This window comes from Phyllobates terribilis, unplaced genomic scaffold (assembly GCF_046119375.1).
Source record: "Phyllobates terribilis strain yellow unplaced genomic scaffold, ASM4611937v1 Scaffold_7__3_contigs__length_470593459, whole genome shotgun sequence".
NCBI classification, from domain to species: Eukaryota; Metazoa; Chordata; class Amphibia; order Anura; family Dendrobatidae; genus Phyllobates; species Phyllobates terribilis.
In genome coordinates this window covers 397,742,416-397,764,121 of record NW_027362767.1, presented here as the reverse complement: position 1 = coordinate 397,764,121, position 21,706 = coordinate 397,742,416, and the positions used below count along the sequence as shown (strand labels likewise).

Genomic DNA, 21,706 nt, shown 5'->3' with positions numbered 1-21,706 from the left:
GTCTCGATTAGGACCAAAGAACTATTTAGTTCCACTCCAAACAGTGTAACAAATGGAATATGGACCGTGGTTAATACCCCATAGGAAACAGTTGGGGTTGGTGCCATATGTCTCAATAAGGGCCTTAGATTTACCAATCTTCAACCCAACTGATGGGATATATGGAATGTTGGACGATTAAATTCCACCCCAATCAATGGGATATATAGAGAACCATCCTAAAGAGTACAACTGGATATAGCATCCTCTAAAGGACGATTAGGCTCCTTGGTCAAATAGAATATTTTCACCCATGCCTTGGTTAGGACCATAGATGAATAGAATTCCACCTCAGTAAGTGGGCTATACTGTAACTGTCCTTTTTTTTTCTTTTTCCAGAAATAATTAGCACAAGGGGAATAAGAGTTTTTTTTTTAATATATCTTGTTAGAGAAATATTCTTCTTTCTCCTAATGGACTGATCAATCACTTTCAATTCACTGGTAAAAATCTGACATCAGGGAATACAGCTTATCAGCACACTGAGTGATCAGACAGTTGCTGCTTATAAAAGTCTATGGAAAATGAGAAAAGAGAACAAGTACTCCTAAAAAGACAGTTGCGCTGGACATATACGTAAGAGGTAGCTGCTTGGAGAACATTATTGCATAAGACACCTAACTCTGCAGACTTCCCCATACGCTCATTAGTCAGGTATTTTCAATGGAGAGTAGAGAAAGACACTGCCATACACCTTTTGCAGCTGTTTATCTCCTTTAAAACAAAGGGATTGGGTGTTGACATTCCAACTGACAGATTTTTCCCTAGACTTCATCATTTTGGTGACAGTAAGGAGGCCCCCATACACATCATATGGTTGCCCTGTCCTGCCCAAATTGGTGAGTTCCGCCAAATTAGATCTAATGTATATCAAAGCTTTAACATTTGAAGCTCATGTCATGACTGCCATTGACTATTTTCTTTTCTTGCCTTGTGGCAGAAATGTTCTCTTCCCTGGTTTATCATCGATGATGAGTTGGATTATTGTGTTGTTATTGATGCCATTTGGTGACACTACATTTTCATTCTTCTCCAGGTAAAAGAATTTGTTTTGGAGAAAGTCTTGTTCGAATGGAGCTGTTCATTTTCTTAACCACCATATTGCAAAACTTTAACTTGAGGACAACAGTTACTCCGGAGGACTTGGATATCACACCAGATGTATCTGGGCTGGGAAATCTTCCAAAACAGTTCAAAATGGCTTTTATCCCTCGTTAAATATTAGTTTCTCTCTGCATCACAATGTGCTATCAGATTCTTTGTGTAGTTACAAGGTAGGCTGATATTAATCTTGTTAGTTTACATTTACTTGCTTGTAGATTAGACTAAGGTTTATGAAAAAGGACAATTTTAACCATAGCCAATGTTCGTAGGGTGAAATATAACATGGAGCCATTGCTTTAGTGACAAAACGTCATCACCAGAAAGGAAATTGGCAATGTTTGATATTTTTTGACTGAGTTATCTTCCGTCATAATGGCAGTTCCTTGCCCTTTGGTTGCATTAAACAAGTGTAAATGGCAATGACTCCAACTGATCTGGATTTAAAAAGGAGACTTGAACATGAGGTGCATATACTTAGACTATGCTTTAATTTCTCCTATACTGAACTCAGATTTAGGTACGATATATGTTAGAGTGACTGAAAAATTGAGAATACTTGGACTGGAAAGATGCTGGAGTGATCTGAACTGGTGCTGAGATCTTCAAATCTTTTGTCTATACATTGAAATAAGTAATAATAACCCTAGTGTATTTTACTGCTTCTTTAAATGTAAGCAGATTGTTGGGGGTGAGAGGTCATAAGACCACCACAGATTGCAAAACCCCAACCCCACCGCATAGCTCAGGCAATAAGAGCGCATAGCCCCTGTTTCAGTGCGCACATAAAGCAGGGCACTCTGTAAAAGCTATGGATGCTTTTGACCTGGAAAAATTATTTTACATGAGTAAGTGGTTGCTTTTAGTTAATAAAGTTTCAGACTGCAATTTTCATTCCTTCACTTATTTTCTGAACCCCTGATATGCAATTTCTGGGGGTGTCTGATATTTTTCTCTTGTGGGGTTGTCACTCTTAGAAATTTAGGCTGGATGTGAGCTCTTTGTTTCTCCAGTGCACTGCTGCTCTAATTTGCTCATACTGTATATCAGCACAGATTCAATGCTGCACTTATTTCCTCTTCAAGTGTTTCCTGCAAATCTGTAGTCTGTTTTTCTCCCCTCCCTGATTCTGTTAATTCTTTACTACCTCTCCACACTGGAAACGTCCCCCCTCCCATCTTGCTATCTCTAACCCTGAGAGAAGGGACACCTTGTGATTACAAGTAAACACTTAGCATTTGACTCGCCCAGGGGGATATGGGGGACTCGGTACCCGGGCCTTTACCTTCTTGGGATGTCACGGCGGTGGGCTCCCGGGCCCGTACCCTGGGGTCACTCTTAAAAGGGGTTGTTGCTTGAAGGGATGATAAACGGTTTTGTCTCGTGACGCCACCTGTGGTTCCTGGTAATGGGTACCAGTGCTGCTGCCGACCTCCGGGGGTGATGGGATGGCAGCTGAGATGTTTCTGCTCCCCACAGGCGGAGCGGGCCCCCGGGGCAGGGTTGATGGAAGGGATGCAGGTGAGGGGTGGCCCAGCTGGGTCAGGGGAGAATCACAGACACGCACACAGGGGATTCGCTTCAGTACCTTTACTGGTGTAGACGGCAGGTACGGTCCAGGGTACTTGGTAGGAAGGGTGCACTTTTGGACTCTCCCCAGTGAGCGGTTATAAGGACTTCTTGTCTGTTTCTTCCTCTCTCTCTCTGAAGCTTCTGACCTGCTTGGAACTAGGCCTAGCTTCTGTACTCTTTCTCACTCTCTCACCTGTCTGCTTGGTGGTAAGAACTTTCCTCTGGCTACCACTATCCCTGGACGCTGGGGCCTTCGTGGTTCCTAGTTCTTTGGATGGTGGCAGCTTCAGGTCGACCAGGGGTCTAGAATCCCTTGGTATGCCGGTTATTCCTACTGGGTGTAGAGGACCCTGTAGGCGTGGACCCGGTGTCCGGCTTGTGTTCTGGGGTGAGCCTAAGATGCTCCTCTGCTCCACAACACTTCTCTCTCCTCTCCTTGCCTCCGGCCATGCTCTAGGCCCTCAGGCTTCAGCACGTGCTTTAGGCCTTAACTTGTCCTCAGCACAGCAGCTAACATGTGCTGCTTCTTCACTGCTCTAAAGTATCAGCACACTCTCCTACCTAACTCCACCCTCCAGTATGTATATATATCTCTAACAGGGATCCCTCTGGTGGTATGAGGTGGAAGGGTAGAGGTGTCTGTGTGTACAGAGGGCCTCTTGTGGAGAAGTCTGTCCATGCACCCTTTTGGGTCCTGTGGTACCTGTGGGTAGCAGGGTGCCACATTCCCCCATAGTACAATTCAGTACTCCTGGACTGAAGCATTTTTGTAACCAGGTAACAACAACAATTACAATTATAATAACAATAACACATAGATAATATATGTTGAAGCTTTGAAAAATTCAAAAATGTAACAAAAACCAACTGGGTAACTATCTACATCGGATAGTCCTGGGCCACTCACAGTTGTTGACCTCCGAGTCTCTGGTTTTTGGAATAAATGCAGGCAATAAATAAATGTATGTTATAAATAAAACACATATCAAAGGCACACAATAAATAACAATAGGCAATACCCAAACTGGGTAACTATGTACAAGTTTGACACATTTTTACACTTTAGGCTTTTGTACTTTATTCCCTATACCTGGTAGGGATTTGGCCTTGTGTGCTGCGTGAGGATCTACGTAGCACTGGGGTGATACTGGTGTCTGTCTCTGACGTGCATGCACTATCCGCTAACCTATCAGGTGTACGTGCGGGTAAGTTATAGAACTGCGTCAACATCTCTATAGGGCTGGCAAGTGCACTGTTTATTGGACCCTCAGGCTCTGCTTCAACTGGTGATCCTCCTCTTACTGGGGACTCTTCCTGTTCCTGAGCAGGTTCTTCCACAGCGCTCACAGGTTCTTTTTGTGGTGGAGGTTCTTCTGGTGGCTGATAGAAGTGTATCACTGGTATGATAACTGCTCCATCGAGTTGAGGCCAGTCCGCGGGGAAGTCTCCTAGAACTGTATGAACTACATCTTCCAGGGGTTTTTCCGGTATTATGAGAGGTACTTCTTCCTCCTGTGTCTTCAGTAGTGTTGAGCCACCCCCGTAGTGTTCGAGTTCGGCTCAGTTCGTCGAACACCCGTATGTTCGCCGAACTGTTCGTCGAACTGGTCGTCGAACACCGTCGAACACCGTTAAAACCAATGGCAGGCAAACAAAAACACATAGAAACACATAGAAAACACTTCAAAGGTGTCCAAAAGCTGACAAACTGCTCAGAAGAAACAACTAACACATGGAAAACTGACAAGTACATATAGTCATGCGAAAAGAAAAGAGGTGGAGGAGTAAAAGTAGTGGGAGACACAGATATAGGCATGTCATGCCCTTCTAAAAACAAAAAAGTGCGAAGCCGACACGGCCAGTCCGTTCCTGCCCGTGCGACCTCCGTGTCGCCGGGTTTGTGCCAGAGCTGCGGTGGACCCTGACGGCCAGCCCCCCTCTCCCAATACTGGTGCCTGTCCGCTGGTGGGTCGAGCGAGCCCCCCTGCGGTGGAGGCAGGTCTAATCTTTTTAATTTAAATTGTCTCTCTAATTTGAATGAGTACACATTAAATCCTTTTACAAGGATCTATTGGAGGGCAAGTCTCATGCCAGCAGCTGCGGTAATTCCAGCTCCAGTAGCGTCCACTAAAGCTGCTGCAGTTAAAAAGCTTTTATAAGGATCGAGCTTGGCGGTCCATCGCAAGGCGTCCTACCGCCAGCCCCAACCCCTGTGCCTTGAAGGGGTGCCTCCCCGATGCTCTTCACTGAGTGTCCCGGGGGCCTGAAGCATTTCCTTTGAAAAAATTAAGTGTCCAAACTACAGGTGGTGTAGCTTGCTTAACAGCTGGGTTAATCCGCTTACTAGCAGACACTGCTACTAGGCCCAAAGTATTGCTTGGGCTAGATACAGTTAAAAATTTGTAATTAGATACTCTCGTTGGATGCTGAGAAAGCATTCCATAGAGTCTCCTGACACGCCATATATTATTCTCTTAAAAAGCTTGGGGTAGGGGACCCTTTTATAGAAAAATCATGGCCCTGTATCGCAATCCGTCAGCTAGGCTGAAGATAAATGGAACATTATCATCTCACCTTTCATAATCACCAATGGGACAAGGCAGGGATGTTCTCTGTCCCCTCTCTTATACATCCTAGTGATGGAGCACCTGCTCTCATCAATTCACGATAACCCCAATATTAGAGGGATTGAGGTGGGAGGCACCAAGTACAAGTGCTCTGCATTTGCTGATGATGTCCTAGTATATATCACTCAACCACATATATCCATCACTGCTGTTATGGCTGAAATAGATCACTTTGGTACATGGTCAAATTTTAAAATCAATGCAGCGAAGTCTGAGGCCCTCGATGTCTCCCTCCCCAAATCCATACATGATTCCATCCAGTCCAACTTTCCCTTTGCCTGGCCCTCACAGGGTATCAAATACTTAGGAATTCGTATTCATTGAGACCTCTCCCATCTATTTTATCTTAATTTTGGGCCCTTTATTGAACAACTCCATAGAGATCTTACTTCTTGGACGGTGAAGGCTTTTTCCTGGTTCGGCAGAATAAATATACTAAAAATGAAGGTCCTACCTAAACTCTTCCAAACCATTCCCGTGGTAATTCCCTCAAATTTTTGGAAAAGACTATGCAGTAGCTTTTGCAGATTTATCTGGGCAAGTGGGCGTCCACGCATTCGGGGGGACGTTCTGATCAGACACAAACAAAAGGGGGGCCTTAGCCTTCCGGATTGTAGAAGGTATTACATGGCAGCAGTACACGCTACAATCCTGGACTTCTTCCAACATTCGGAGGGGAAATGTGGGTCAAAATAGCTCAATCCATTTGTCCTAAAGCTCTTACCACTCTCCCATAGTGCGCCCATTTAATTGTCCCCTCTCTTGGCCTCATGTCATATAGTACTTATGCCAATGCTTTGGCTTTGAGATGCCAAAAAAAAAGCTTATCCTCAATCGACCCCCAGGGCCCCTTGCTCCCAATTTCAGATAATCAAGATTTCCCACCAGGACTATCTGCAAATAGATTTCTCGGTTCAAATAAATCCCATCCGATATTATTTTCTCATGTCATCTCCAATACTTCGCTGCTCCCCCTCAATGACTTGCTACAGGGAAGAGCCACTTCCCCGAAGGCTAATTTTGAATATAGCCAGTTACAACACTTCTATTCAACTGTGAAGAAGCGCACACATCTTCATAGAGATCTCACAAACTTTGAAAAATTGAGCCTATCATTGTCAGCCCCTACACACTCCATCTCCCCACTGTATAATCTCCTCATTGCCCAGGTAACTGACAATAGGCCAGGATTCTGCGGCGCATGGGAAAGGGAACTGGGGAAGTCCTTCTCTGACTCACAATAGGATAAATGTTTCTTCCTAACACATAAAAACTCAATAGGGTCCAAAGCTCAGGAAACCTCCTTCAAAATTATCTCTAGATGGTACCGGGTACCAGCAGTCTTTCATAGATGGTATCCAGTGGTCTCAGATAGATGTTGGAGATGTGGGGAGGGGGAAGGGACAATGTCACACATATGGTGGGCATGCCCTATAATAAATGCATTTTGGGCAAAGGTGGTTCCCATGTTTGAGAAAATTACTGGTTTGACTATCCCTAATACGCCAGAAGCTCTCCATTTATCAATGTTACCAATAAGTAAACATAGTTATAAAAGGTCATCAATAGGCTACCTAACAGGTGGCTAAGAATGTCATTTCACGACACTGGAGAAGCAGAGACCCACTCACTGTGGAGGAATGGTTTGCGGAGATCTCCCTCCTTAATAGGATGGAGCATCTGATTGCCATCTCACCGGCTGATGTTGATAGATACTGTGTGATTTGGAGGGATTGGATTGATTTGCAAAACTCTGACGCCTACCATCTAGCCCCCAACTAAAGTTATCCGTGATGTCGGCACAACAATGATCATAATCGCACTCTATTGATTGGTGGTCTGCCGTGGTCCGCTGCCTCTCTCTCTATCTTTCATATGGAAAAATACATGCTTGATCTGGATATTGATGGAAAACCCTCCCTGTACCCCCCAATGTACTGTCATTATTATGCATAGATTTATGGTTATACTACCCCTTTTACTATGTATATTGTATTTTCTTGTACTTTTTCAACACAAAAATAAAAAAAAAATAGAATTTGAAAAAAAAAATTCGAATTAGATCTACAGGCGGTGGCTACTCCGCTGACTAGCAGACACTGAAGTTTTAGGGCAGACCTCTGATTCCCAGGCTATAGTATGAGTAAACAACTCTTCAGACTCAACCATCTGTGTTACCCCAAGCCATAGTGTATGTAGCTTCTTACGGTTAAAAGGGGGGGAGACCCGACCCACCTGGAATTGATGATGGCAAAGTCATGTAAAGCACAGCAAGGGGACTCCAAAAAGAGTCTCCATTTTTTCCCAAAATTATGGCACAGACACCACTTAAGTGGCATCAATTTTCCAAAATCCTGAAGCTTTTAGTCTCCCCAGAAAGACACAGGTGGGGCAGATGGTGGTTGTCCCGGCCCACTAGTCCGCATTGTAGCACAATGAGCTTCGCACTGCAACTTATGCTTCATATCCATGTGACGGTTCATGCATGAAGTACTCAAACTATGGATTTCTTGGCCTCTACTTAGCTTTTGGTGACAAATGTTACAGATAACACGAGGTGGGTCATCTTTATCGATCTGAAAAAATGCACAAGCTGTGCAAGGTTTAGAGCCCATGCGACTCTGCTGCTAGCAATACTATCAAATGATTGGCTGGGTTAGATGCAGAGCGTCTGGGTTTGGTTGGGGGTCCCCACAGTCTGCCTAGGCTAGATGCAGTTAAAAATTATTATTAGATACACAGGCTTGCTTCGCAGCTGGGCTAATATGCCCAAAGTATTGGTAGACTCTATACTAAATAAAGAAGAATTCACTGACTGTGGTGGCCCCTCCGTGGGCCGTGGAAATTGGTGGAGATTTGGTGGATGATTATAGGAGAAAGCTCCTTAATAGAGAAAGTTGGTGGATTTATACTTTAAATACACGTGTACCAGCGGGTTTAAACATCAGACATGATTTGATGTATCATTATGAGTGATCATTTATAGATTATTATTATATATATGTTCCTTTTTTCTTCTTTTCTTTTTCTTTTGGATTATTTACATTTATATGCATTGTTTCTATGCTATACCATCTTAACATGGTATGTGTGTTTAAATTTCTGATTAACTCAGCCTTGAACGGGTGCATAGCAGGACATGACATATAAATACCACTTCCTTGCTGTTTTTTTGCTATGCAGTGATTAAGAACCTTTAGTTTGAAATGCGTTTGCTGTTCTTCTCCAAGGTGGAGTTTTAAAATATTTTTTGTATGACCCAATAAAAAGTGGATTGTAGAAGATTTGTTCAGCTGGATCTTCCTGGTTCCTCATGTTCATCTGGTAGCACTACTGGCTCCGTGCTGTTAATCTTCTAGGTGGGTGAGCTGATTTTTTCCTGCCATGTGGCGATTGGTCATCCACTTTTGCTGCCCCTTACTCGATGTATTCACAAACATCTCCCGTCGGTTTGGAGTCCCATTATGCCAAACCAAAAACACAGGCCCCACAACTAAAAAAAATCGTTCTTGGGTATCGAAATCGACACCACAGCAAGGTTGTTCCGCCTCCCATTGGAAAAAATACCAAAACATTACACCTGATCTAGGTTTTTTGTGCAGTATGGAAAGTAACACTACAGCTGATGCAAGTATTACTAGGTCTCCTCGTGTTTGCGAGCCGGGTGATGCCAGTCGGAAGGTTTTTTTCTCTTCATTTATCGCCCGCAACAAAAGGGGCATCTAAACCGAGTCATGCAATCAGAATCAGCAGGCAGCTACGGGCACACTTAGAGGTGGGAAAACCTTCTTATAATCATTCAACTGTCACACGTTATTTATGTCAGCAGAACAGTCCAACATTCAACTAAGATTATTCACCGGGGCGGCAGAATCAGGCGGATATGCAGTGATACTAAATAACCAATGGTGCACAAGCTTATGGCCTCCGTATTGGGCAGAACAAGTGCTGACAAAAAAACAGACAGTCCTGGAACTGTTTCCAATAGTGGTAGCAATAGAAATATGGGGCGCGCGCCTGGCTAACAAAAATATACTCTTCATAACAAAAAACACCAGCCTAGCACACTTCATTAATAATATGGCATCATCATCTCTCCCAGTGTTAGGCCTACTATGCCGACTAGCATTCCTGTGCCTAAAACACAATGTATGTGACGCACCCCCTGGGCCATATTCTTTAGGGGAATACCCGGAGCCGGATCAGATGGGGGTTGTAGTCTCCGAGTGGCTGTGACCCGGTCCGTGCCCAGGGTGTCAAACTCAGTGTGTGTGGCAGTCCTACAGATGTTACAAAGTTCGTTATGTCGACTACGCCACCCGTTGGATTGCGGTCACTACGGCCGCCGCTGCAGCAGGGTCCGCTGAGGCTGATGGTGTTGGTGCAGCTTTAGATAGTATAACCCCCAACGGGAGGGGTATGGCCTCAGGGGGTCAGGTGCAGAGGATGGGGGTTGTGGTGGTGCAGCGTAGATGATAATTAAAGACAGAGTCGGGTTGTGCAGTTCAGGGTGTTTACTTACTGCAGATATTCCGGTCACTCCGGCCTTGAGTGACCACCCGAGCCGTGCTGCGTCCACCAGGTCCTGGATTCAGCCAACCCCCAAGCAAGTCCGGAGCGTGTCCCTGAGCCCTCCTTCTTGTCCTTTCTTCTGGCCGTCCCCACCAGGGATCCACCTAAGTCCAGCTCCCTCGGGCCTTCTGTTGGGAGACCCTTAGCCTTGGGTTCCCTGACCCTACACGTGGTTTGCCTTCAGGGTGGATGTGGTGGGTGGCCGTGGCAGATCCTGCCCACGGCCTCCGGTCTCTGGCTGAGGTATGCTGTAGCCCCCACCAGTTTGGGATCCGGTACCCTGTTGCCAACTCTTCACCCCCAGTACTGGTATGCATGGCACCCCTCATTCCAAATCTGGTATACATGGCACCCCTCATCCCAATCCTGGTATGCATGGCCCCCTCTTCCCAAATTTGATATACATGGCACCCCTCATCCCCAATCCTGGTATGCATGGCCCCCCTCACCTCCCAATCCTGGTAAGCATGGTCCCCCCACCCACCAATCCTGGTATGCATGGCACCCCTCATCCCCAATCCTGGTATGCATGGCACCCATCATTCTAAATCTGGTATACATGGCACCCCTCATCCCAAATTTGATATACATGGCACCCCTCATCCCAATCCTGGTATGTATGGCACCCCTCATCCCCCAGTCCTGGCATGTATGGTACCCAATCCCTCATCCTGATAGGCATGGCACCCCTCATCCCCAATCCTGGTATGCATGGCCCCCCTCACCTCCCAATCCTGATAAGCATGGTCCCCCCACCCCCCAATCCTGGTATGCATGGCACCCCTCATCCCCAATCCTGGTATGCATGGCACCCATCATTCCAAATCTGGTATACATGGCACCCCTCATCCCAATCCTGGTATGAATGGCCCCCTCATCCCAAATTTGATATACATGGCACCCCTCATCCCAATCCTGGTATGTATGGCACCCCTTATCCCCCAATGCTGGTATGTATGGTACCCAATCCCTCATCCTGATATGCATGGCACCCCTCATCCCCAATCCTGGTATGCATGGCCCCCCTCACCTCCCAATCCTGGTATGCATGGTACCCCTCATCCTCCAATCCTGGTATGCATGGTCTCCTCACCCCAATCCTGGTATGCATGTCCCCTCACCCCCCAATTCTGGTATGCATGGTCCCCTCACCCCCAATCCTGGTATGCATGGTACTCCTCACCCCTCAATCCTGGTATGTGTGGCCCCCTCATCCCCCAATCCTGGTGTGTGTGGCCCCCTCATCCCCTAATCCTTGTATGTGTGGCCCCCTCTTCCCCAAATCCTGGTATGTGTGGCCCCCTCATCCCCTAATCCTGGTATGTGTAGCCCCCTCACCCCCCAATCCTGGCATGTGTGGCCACCTCATCCCTTTTACACTGCAGATATACAAAAAAAAAATCCACTTATACTCACATTTCTTCCCTGTGCTCCAGTGCTGCGGTGTGCTGTTCTGCCGGAGGCCAGGGGAGGAGTGTGGTGCCGGAGTACGGCCATGCCCATACCGCGCTGTCCGGCGCCATTTTGCTGAAGACACACTGCAAATGTGTCTTCAGTAAAATGGCGCCAGATAGCGCTATGTGCATGCGCCAATTCCGACGCCTTCACTCCTGCCCCGGTCTCCGGCGAGAAGAGAGGCGCCACGGCAACACTCCTCCCGGTCAGGTAAGTATGTAAGTATGGCACCAGAGATCACAATATGCATTCAATGCCTACGCATACCATGATCTCCGGCGCCATACACACTCCTCTTACCTGTAACGGCTCCATGCGTTCTTCTGCCTGGAGCCAGACTGCGCAGGCGTGTTGCGCTTGCGCAGTCTATAGAGGCTTCAGACAGAGGGACGGTTGTACGATTATATTATAGATTTGGTTCCTAATATATTAACTATCAAGTTCAAATTAAAAAAAAAAGGTTAAGTTATTCTATCTAATTATTTCTCATTACTAATAGCCAAGATTCAAGAGGAGATTGACAAGGTGATTGGTCATAATCTATTCCCAAAGACTCAAGATCGGAACCAGATGCCATTCACTGATGCTGTTATTCATGAAGTTCTACGTTTCGTAGATTTGCTCCCAATGGGCGTACCACGTAAAACAATGGCAGACATTACATACAGAGGGTACTCCATACCCAAGGTGGGTATTCTAAAGGAAAGCGATGATGGGATGTCCTACTTCTCAATGCATTTAGAGGATGTTAGAAAACTGCTATATCATCAGATGCAAATTACAGAGAAGGACAACAGTTCCCATTGAGATGATTAAGCCATCCTTTAGGCTGTGTTCCCACTATGTGTTTTTCAAGCGTTTTTGCCTCGGAATTTCCACAGCAAAAATGCTTAAAAAATGCTCAGTAATATGTGCCCCATGGTCCCCAATGATAATCCACATGTGCTGTGCACATGCTGCGGGAATTTCCACTGCGGATTATCATTGCGGAAAAATACGCAGCATGTCCATTAATTTTGCGGACACGCAGCGTAATTACCGCCATTGACTTGCACTGAAACACATATTATCCGTGTCAGCACATTTGCACACACGGATATTATGCCATTCTATGTGCGGATGGTACCCGGATCTGGAGAAGAGGAGACTCTCATCCAGACCCTGGTACCATAGAAATTGTTAAAAAAAGAATTTAAAATAAAAAATAAAGATTATACTTACCTTCCAATGTCCCCCGGTCTCCTCAGCGATGCATCCGGTCTGTTGTATGGGGCGCGATGGTGTGAAAAGACCTGCCATGACATCATTTAGTCATGTGACAGGTCACGCAACCGCTGACGTCGGCGGTCGCGTGACCTGTCACATGACTAAATAAAGTCATGGCAGGTCCTTTCACACCACCACGACCCAAACAAGAGACTAGAAGGAGTGGAGAAAATACGGGGGGCCATCGGAAGGTAAGTATAATCTTTATTTTTTATTTTTTACCATTCTTTTCTTTTTTTTTAACTATTACTTGGTCACACTATATAAATCCATGCCGGTTGCATGGATTTATATAGTGTGACCAAGTTGTCAAGCACTTTTCCAAGTGATGCTAAAATCGCTTGGAAAAGCGCTTGATAACCCGCATGCAGAAATGCATGCAAAAACGCTTGACAAACGCTTCTACCCGGCGGGAAAAACACATGTAAAATCCGCATGCGTTTTTCCTGCCAGTGAGAAGTGGAAAAAATATGCATCATTTCTGCATCGTGGGCATTTACAGTGGTGGCCAAAAGTATTGGCACCCCTGCAATTCTGTCAGATAATACTCAGTTTCTTCCTGAAAATGATTGCAATCACAAATTCTTTGGTCTTATTATCTTCATTTAATTTGCTTGCAAGGAATAAACACAGAAGAGAATGAAGCAAAAATCAAATCATTGATCATTTCACACAAAACTCCAAAAATGGGCCAGACAAAAGTATTGGCACCCTCAGCCTAATACTTGGTTGCACAACCTTAAGCCAAAATAACTGCGAACAACCGCTTCCGGTAACCATCAATGAGTTTCTTACAATGCTCTGCTGGAATTGTAGACCATTCTTCTTTGGCAAACTGCTCCAGGTCCCTGATATTTGAAGGGTGCCTTCTCCAATCTGCCATTTTGAGATCTCTCCACAGGTGTTCTATGGGATAAAGGTCTGGACTCATTGCTGGCCACCTTAGAAGTCGCCAGTGCTTTTTCTCAAACCATTTTATAGTGCTTTTGGAAGTGTGCTTTGGATCATTGTCCTGCTGGAAGATCCATGACCTCTGAGGGAGACCCAGCTTTCTCACACTGGGCCCTACATTATGCTGCAAAATTTGTTGGTAGTCTTTAGACTTCATAATGCCATGCACACGGTCAAGCAGTCCAGTGCCAGAGGCAGCAAAGCAACCCCAAAACATCAGGGAGCCCAGGGCCGGCTGCAGGTTTTTCTGGGCCCCGGGCGAAAGAGTCTCAGTGGGCCCTTTTAACACATACCGCGATTCATGATGCACAGATACGGCGGAGAAATATATATATGTACACAGGGCCCAGCCTGCCCCCTCATCCTTCACATATGCAGACACGTGCACACACGGTACGCAGACATATGCACGCACACACGGTACGCAGACATATGCACACACGGTACGCAGACATATGCACACACACACGGTACGCAGACATGTACACATACAGACATACACACATTTTTACACAAATTCTTAAAGACATATAAAACAGACAAATATATATACACAGTCATACACACTGACATTCACATACATGCACTCACACAGACCCATTACAAATATTTTTAATATGGGGATTGGGGAAGCCTCACTCACCTGTCCCCGGTCCAGTGTCCTGTCCAGCAGCTCCTCAGGTATGGGGCAGTGCAGGGCCACCAGCGTGTCACAGACTTCATGGCCCTGGAACATCAGAGGGGCCCACTTGCGGTCGGGTCCGGGCCGCTCCCACACATCTGTGCAGGACCTCCGCTCCGACGGTGTTTGAATGCTGGCACTCCCCCAGACATGGCCGCGCGCTGTGCGGCTGTGTCTGCTAGTAATGACGCGGCAGGGGCGACACACAAGCACAATTAAAGGTGCAGTGCCGTCGACCCTGCCGCGTCATTACTAGCAGACACAGCCGGACAGCGCGCGTCCATGTCTGGGGGGAGTGCCGGCAATCAAGCAGCGCCTGCGTCCCTGAACAGGTGCCGAGGAAGCGGCCAGGGCCCCGACAGTGAGTGGGCGGTGGGCCCATGTGATTTTCCAGGGCCCCGGCACTTGCCCGGGTACGCCGGGTGCTGACGCCGGCCCTGAGGGAACCTCCGCTATGTTTGACTGTAGGGACCGTGTTCTTTTCTTTGAATGCCTCTTTTTTTTTTCCTGTACACTCTATGTTGATGCTTTTTCCCAAAAAGCTCTGCTTTTGTCTCATATGACCAGATAACATTCTTCTAAAATGTTTTAGGCTTTCTCAGGTAAGTTTTGGCAAACTCCAGCCTGGCTTTTTTATGTCTCGGGGTAAGAAGTGGGGTCTTCCTGGGTATCCTACCATACAGTCCCTTTTCATTCAGACGCCGACGGATAGTACGGGTTGACACTGTTGTACCCTCGGACTGCAGGGCAGCTTGAACTTGTTTGGATGTTAGTCGAGGTTCTTTATCCACCATCCGCACAATCTTGCCGCACAATCTTGCGTTGAAATCACTCTTCAATTTTTCTTTTCCGTCCACATCTAGGGAGGTTAGCCACAGTGCCATGGGCTTTAAACTTCTTGATGACACTGCGCACGGAAGACACAGGAACATTCAGGTCTTTGGAGATGGACTTGTAGCCTTGAGATTGCTCATGCTTCCTCACAATTTGGTTTCTCAAGTCCTCAGACAGTTCTTTGGTCTTCTTTCTTTTCTCCATGCTCAATGTGGTACACACAAGGACACAGGACAGAGGTTGAGTCACCTTTAATCCATGTTAACTGGCTGCAAGTGTGATTTAGTTATTGCCAACACCTGTTAGGTGCCACAGGTAAGTTACAGGTGCTGTTAATTACACGAATTAGAGAAGCATCACATGATTTTTCAAAGGGTGCCAATACTTTTGTCCACCCCCTTTTTTAGGTTTGGTGTGGAATTATATCCAATTTGGCTTTAGGACAATTCTTTTTGTGTTTTTTCATTGAAGACAAATTAAATGAAGATAATAAGATCAAATAATTTGTGATTGCAATCATTTTCAGGAAGAAATTGAGTATTATCTGACAGAATTGCAGGGGTGCCAATACCTTTGGCCACCACTGTAGCCTTAGAGAGATACTTTTTGTAGCCACTGTCAACTTTGGCAATGGAGGACCCCAATGAGGAACCTTTCTACCTGAAAATCGTAATAGGGTATTTAAAATATTTTTTCTAAATTATGCATCCCCTCTAAACTATAAACCCTTATGTTCCAGAACACCAATGTGTTTCCAATGTTGACCTCAGTACTAAAAGACCCCATCTGCTTTCCATACCCAAATGAATTCAACCCCAAGAATTTCCTGGATGAAAATGGTCAATTTATAAAGAATGACGCCTTCATTCCCATGTCTGCAGGTATGTTTAACTTTAGTATGTAAATTTTGGGCTCAGTGGGTAGACTCTCTCCTCCCGTCTTATCTCCTCTTCCCACAATCGCATACAAGATTTCTCCCGTGCATCACCCCTACTCTGGAACTCTCTACCCCAACACATCAGACTCTCACTTACCATGGAAATCTTCAAAAGGAACCTGAAGACTCACCTCTTCCGACAAGCCTACAGCCTGCAGTAACCATCGCTCTACCATACCGCTGCACGACTAGCTCTACCCCCACCTACTGTATCCTCACCCATGTCCTGAAAAGGACGATTTAGTAAGGTGCCCCCTGTGGTGGACATTTGGTCACCTTGTCCTATAGGGGTACCATCAATTCAATGTCTCGATTAGGACCAAAGAACTATTTAGTTCCACTCCAAACAGTGTAACAAATGGAATATGGACCGTGGTTAATACCCCATAGGAAACAGTTGGGGTTGGTGCCATATGTCTCAATAAGGGCCTTAGATTTACCAATCTTCAACCCAACTGATGGGATATATGGAATGTTGGACGATTAAATTCCACCCCAATCAATGGGATATATAGAGAACCATCCTAAAGAGTACAACTGGATATAGCATCCTCTAAAGGACGATTAGGCTCCTTGGTCAAATAGAATATTTTCACCCATGCCTTGGTTAGGACCATAGATGAATAGAATTCCACCTCAGTAAGTGGGCTATACTGTAACTGTCCTTTTTTTTTCTTTTTCCAGAAATAATTAGCACAAGGGGAATAAGAGTTTTTTTTTTAATATATCTTGTTAGAGAAATATTCTTCTTTCTCCTAATGGACTGATCAATCACTTTCAATTCACTGGTAAAAATCTGACATCAGGGAATACAGCTTATCAGCACACTGAGTGATCAGACAGTTGCTGCTTATAAAAGTCTATGGAAAATGAGAAAAGAGAACAAGTACTCCTAAAAAGACAGTTGCGCTGGACATATACGTAAGAGGTAGCTGCTTGGAGAACATTATTGCATAAGACACCTAACTCTGCAGACTTCCCCATACGCTCATTAGTCAGGTATTTTCAATGGAGAGTAGAGAAAGACACTGCCATACACCTTTTGCAGCTGTTTATCTCCTTTAAAACAAAGGGATTGGGTGTTGACATTCCAACTGACAGATTTTTCCCTAGACTTCATCATTTTGGTGACAGTAAGGAGGCCCCCATACACATCATATGGTTGCCCTGTCCTGCCCAAATTGGTGAGTTCCGCCAAATTAGATCTAATGTATATCAAAGCTTTAACATTTGAAGCTCATGTCATGACTGCCATTGACTATTTTCTTTTCTTGCCTTGTGGCAGAAATGTTCTCTTCCCTGGTTTATCATCGATGATGAGTTGGATTATTGTGTTGTTATTGATGCCATTTGGTGACACTACATTTTCATTCTTCTCCAGGTAAAAGAATTTGTTTTGGAGAAAGTCTTGTTCGAATGGAGCTGTTCATTTTCTTAACCACCATATTGCAAAACTTTAACTTGAGGACAACAGTTACTCCGGAGGACTTGGATATCACACCAGATGTATCTGGGCTGGGAAATCTTCCAAAACAGTTCAAAATGGCTTTTATCCCTCGTTAAATATTAGTTTCTCTCTGCATCACAATGTGCTATCAGATTCTTTGTGTAGTTACAAGGTAGGCTGATATTAATCTTGTTAGTTTACATTTACTTGCTTGTAGATTAGACTAAGGTTTATGAAAAAGGACAATTTTAACCATAGCCAATGTTCGTAGGGTGAAATATAACATGGAGCCATTGCTTTAGTGACAAAACGTCATCACCAGAAAGGAAATTGGCAATGTTTGATATTTTTTGACTGAGTTATCTTCCGTCATAATGGCAGTTCCTTGCCCTTTGGTTGCATTAAACAAGTGTAAATGGCAATGACTCCAACTGATCTGGATTTAAAAAGGAGACTTGAACATGAGGTGCATATACTTAGACTATGCTTTAATTTCTCCTATACTGAACTCAGATTTAGGTACGATATATGTTAGAGTGACTGAAAAATTGAGAATACTTGGACTGGAAAGATGCTGGAGTGATCTGAACTGGTGCTGAGATCTTCAAATCTTTTGTCTATACATTGAAATAAGTAATAATAACCCTAGTGTATTTTACTGCTTCTTTAAATGTAAGCAGATTGTTGGGGGTGAGAGGTCATAAGACCACCACAGATTGCAAAACCCCAACCCCACCGCATAGCTCAGGCAATAAGAGCGCATAGCCCCTGTTTCAGTGCGCACATAAAGCAGGGCACTCTGTAAAAGCTATGGATGCTTTTGACCTGGAAAAATTATTTTACATGAGTAAGTGGTTGCTTTTAGTTAATAAAGTTTCAGACTGCAATTTTCATTCCTTCACTTATTTTCTGAACCCCTGATATGCAATTTCTGGGGGTGTCTGATATTTTTCTCTTGTGGGGTTGTCACTCTTAGAAATTTAGGCTGGATGTGAGCTCTTTGTTTCTCCAGTGCACTGCTGCTCTAATTTGCTCATACTGTATATCAGCACAGATTCAATGCTGCACTTATTTCCTCTTCAAGTGTTTCCTGCAAATCTGTAGTCTGTTTTTCTCCCCTCCCTGATTCTGTTAATTCTTTACTACCTCTCCACACTGGAAACGTCCCCCCTCCCATCTTGCTATCTCTAACCCTGAGAGAAGGGACACCTTGTGATTACAAGTAAACACTTAGCATTTGACTCGCCCAGGGGGATATGGGGGACTCGGTACCCGGGCCTTTACCTTCTTGGGATGTCACGGCGGTGGGCTCCCGGGCCCGTACCCTGGGGTCACTCTTAAAAGGGGTTGTTGCTTGAAGGGATGATAAACGGTTTTGTCTCGTGACGCCACCTGTGGTTCCTGGTAATGGGTACCAGTGCTGCTGCCGACCTCCGGGGGTGATGGGATGGCAGCTGAGATGTTTCTGCTCCCCACAGGCGGAGCGGGCCCCCGGGGCAGGGTTGATGGAAGGGATGCAGGTGAGGGGTGGCCCAGCTGGGTCAGGGGAGAATCACAGACACGCACACAGGGGATTCGCTTCAGTACCTTTACTGGTGTAGACGGCAGGTACGGTCCAGGGTACTTGGTAGGAAGGGTGCACTTTTGGACTCTCCCCAGTGAGCGGTTATAAGGACTTCTTGTCTGTTTCTTCCTCTCTCTCTCTGAAGCTTCTGACCTGCTTGGAACTAGGCCTAGCTTCTGTACTCTTTCTCACTCTCTCACCTGTCTGCTTGGTGGTAAGAACTTTCCTCTGGCTACCACTATCCCTGGACGCTGGGGCCTTCGTGGTTCCTAGTTCTTTGGATGGTGGCAGCTTCAGGTCGACCAGGGGTCTAGAATCCCTTGGTATGCCGGTTATTCCTACTGGGTGTAGAGGACCCTGTAGGCGTGGACCCGGTGTCCGGCTTGTGTTCTGGGGTGAGCCTAAGATGCTCCTCTGCTCCACAACACTTCTCTCTCCTCTCCTTGCCTCCGGCCATGCTCTAGGCCCTCAGGCTTCAGCACGTGCTTTAGGCCTTAACTTGTCCTCAGCACAGCAGCTAACATGTGCTGCTTCTTCACTGCTCTAAAGTATCAGCACACTCTCCTACCTAACTCCACCCTCCAGTATGTATATATATCTCTAACAGGGATCCCTCTGGTGGTATGAGGTGGAAGGGTGGAGGTGTCTGTGTGTACAGAGGGCCTCTTGTGGAGAAGTCTGTCCATGCACCCTTTTGGGTCCTGTGGTACCTGTGGGTAGCAGGGTGCCACATTCCCCCATAGTACAATTCAGTACTCCTGGACTGAAGCATTTTTGTAACCAGGTAACAACAACAATTACAATTATAATAACAATAACACATAGATAATATATGTTGAAGCTTTGAAAAATTCAAAAATGTAACAAAAACCAACTGGGTAACTATCTACATCGGATAGTCCTGGGCCACTCACAGTTGTTGACCTCCGAGTCTCTGGTTTTTGGAATAAATGCAGGCAATAAATAAATGTATGTTATAAATAAAACACATATCAAAGGCACACAATAAATAACAATAGGCAATACCCAAACTGGGTAACTATGTACAAGTTTGACACATTTTTACACTTTAGGCTTTTGTACTTTATTCCCTATACCTGGTAGGGATTTGGCCTTGTGTGCTGCGTGAGGATCTACGTAGCACTGGGGTGATACTGGTGTCTGTCTCTGACGTGCATGCACTATCCGCTAACCTATCAGGTGTACGTGCGGGTAAGTTATAGAACTGCGTCAACATCTCTATAGGGCTGGCAAGTGCACTGTTTATTGGACCCTCAGGCTCTGCTTCAACTGGTGATCCTCCTCTTACTGGGGACTCTTCCTGTTCCTGAGCAGGTTCTTCCACAGCGCTCACAGGTTCTTTTTGTGGTGGAGGTTCTTCTGGTGGCTGATAGAAGTGTATCACTGGTATGATAACTGCTCCATCGAGTTGAGGCCAGTCCGCGGGGAAGTCTCCTAGAACTGTATGAACTACATCTTCCAGGGGTTTTTCCGGTATTATGAGAGGTACTTCTTCCTCCTGTGTCTTCAGTAGTGTTGAGCCACCCCCGTAGTGTTCGAGTTCGGCTCAGTTCGTCGAACACCCGTATGTTCGCCGAACTGTTCGTCGAACTGGTCGTCGAACACCGTCGAACACCGTTAAAACCAATGGCAGGCAAACAAAAACACATAGAAACACATAGAAAACACTTCAAAGGTGTCCAAAAGCTGACAAACTGCTCAGAAGAAACAACTAACACATGGAAAACTGACAAGTACATATAGTCATGCGAAAAGAAAAGAGGTGGAGGAGTAAAAGTAGTGGGAGACACAGATATAGGCATGTCATGCCCTTCTAAAAACAAAAAAGTGCGAAGCCGACACGGCCAGTCCGTTCCTGCCCGTGCGACCTCCGTGTCGCCGGGTTTGTGCCAGAGCTGCGGTGGACCCTGACGGCCAGCCCCCCTCTCCCAATACTGGTGCCTGTCCGCTGGTGGGTCGAGCGAGCCCCCCTGCGGTGGAGGCAGGTCTAATCTTTTTAATTTAAATTGTCTCTCTAATTTGAATGAGTACACATTAAATCCTTTTACAAGGATCTATTGGAGGGCAAGTCTCATGCCAGCAGCTGCGGTAATTCCAGCTCCAGTAGCGTCCACTAAAGCTGCTGCAGTTAAAAAGCTTTTATAAGGATCGAGCTTGGCGGTCCATCGCAAGGCGTCCTACCGCCAGCCCCAACCCCTGTGCCTTGAAGGGGTGCCTCCCCGATGCTCTTCACTGAGTGTCCCGGGGGCCTGAAGCATTTCCTTTGAAAAAATTAAGTGTCCAAACTACAGGTGGTGTAGCTTGCTTAACAGCTGGGTTAATCCGCTTACTAGCAGACACTGCTACTAGGCCCAAAGTATTGCTTGGGCTAGATACAGTTAAAAATTTGTAATTAGATACTCTCGTTGGATGCTGAGAAAGCATTCCATAGAGTCTCCTGACACGCCATATATTATTCTCTTAAAAAGCTTGGGGTAGGGGACCCTTTTATAGAAAAATCATGGCCCTGTATCGCAATCCGTCAGCTAGGCTGAAGATAAATGGAACATTATCATCTCACCTTTCATAATCACCAATGGGACAAGGCAGGGATGTTCTCTGTCCCCTCTCTTATACATCCTAGTGATGGAGCACCTGC

The 21,706-nt window shown here is 45.6% G+C and overlaps 1 protein-coding gene and 1 pseudogene across 1 annotated transcript; both read left to right on the top strand.

The window, feature by feature from the left end:
* The window catches only part of LOC141154999 (cytochrome P450 2A11-like), a 203,302-nt pseudogene extending 201,415 nt beyond the window's left edge, over positions 1-1,887 (top strand).
* Positions 1,888-1,951: 64 nt separating this feature from the next.
* LOC141155537 (cytochrome P450 2A5-like) lies at positions 1,952-18,229 on the top strand. The gene is made up of 4 exons (XM_073642402.1): positions 1,952-1,988; positions 11,866-12,053; positions 15,839-15,980; positions 17,418-18,229. Exons 1-4 carry the CDS (start codon positions 1,952-1,954, stop codon positions 17,597-17,599), a joined length of 549 nt encoding a protein of 182 aa, XP_073498503.1. The 3' UTR covers positions 17,600-18,229.
* The last annotated feature ends 3,477 nt before the right edge of the window (positions 18,230-21,706 follow it).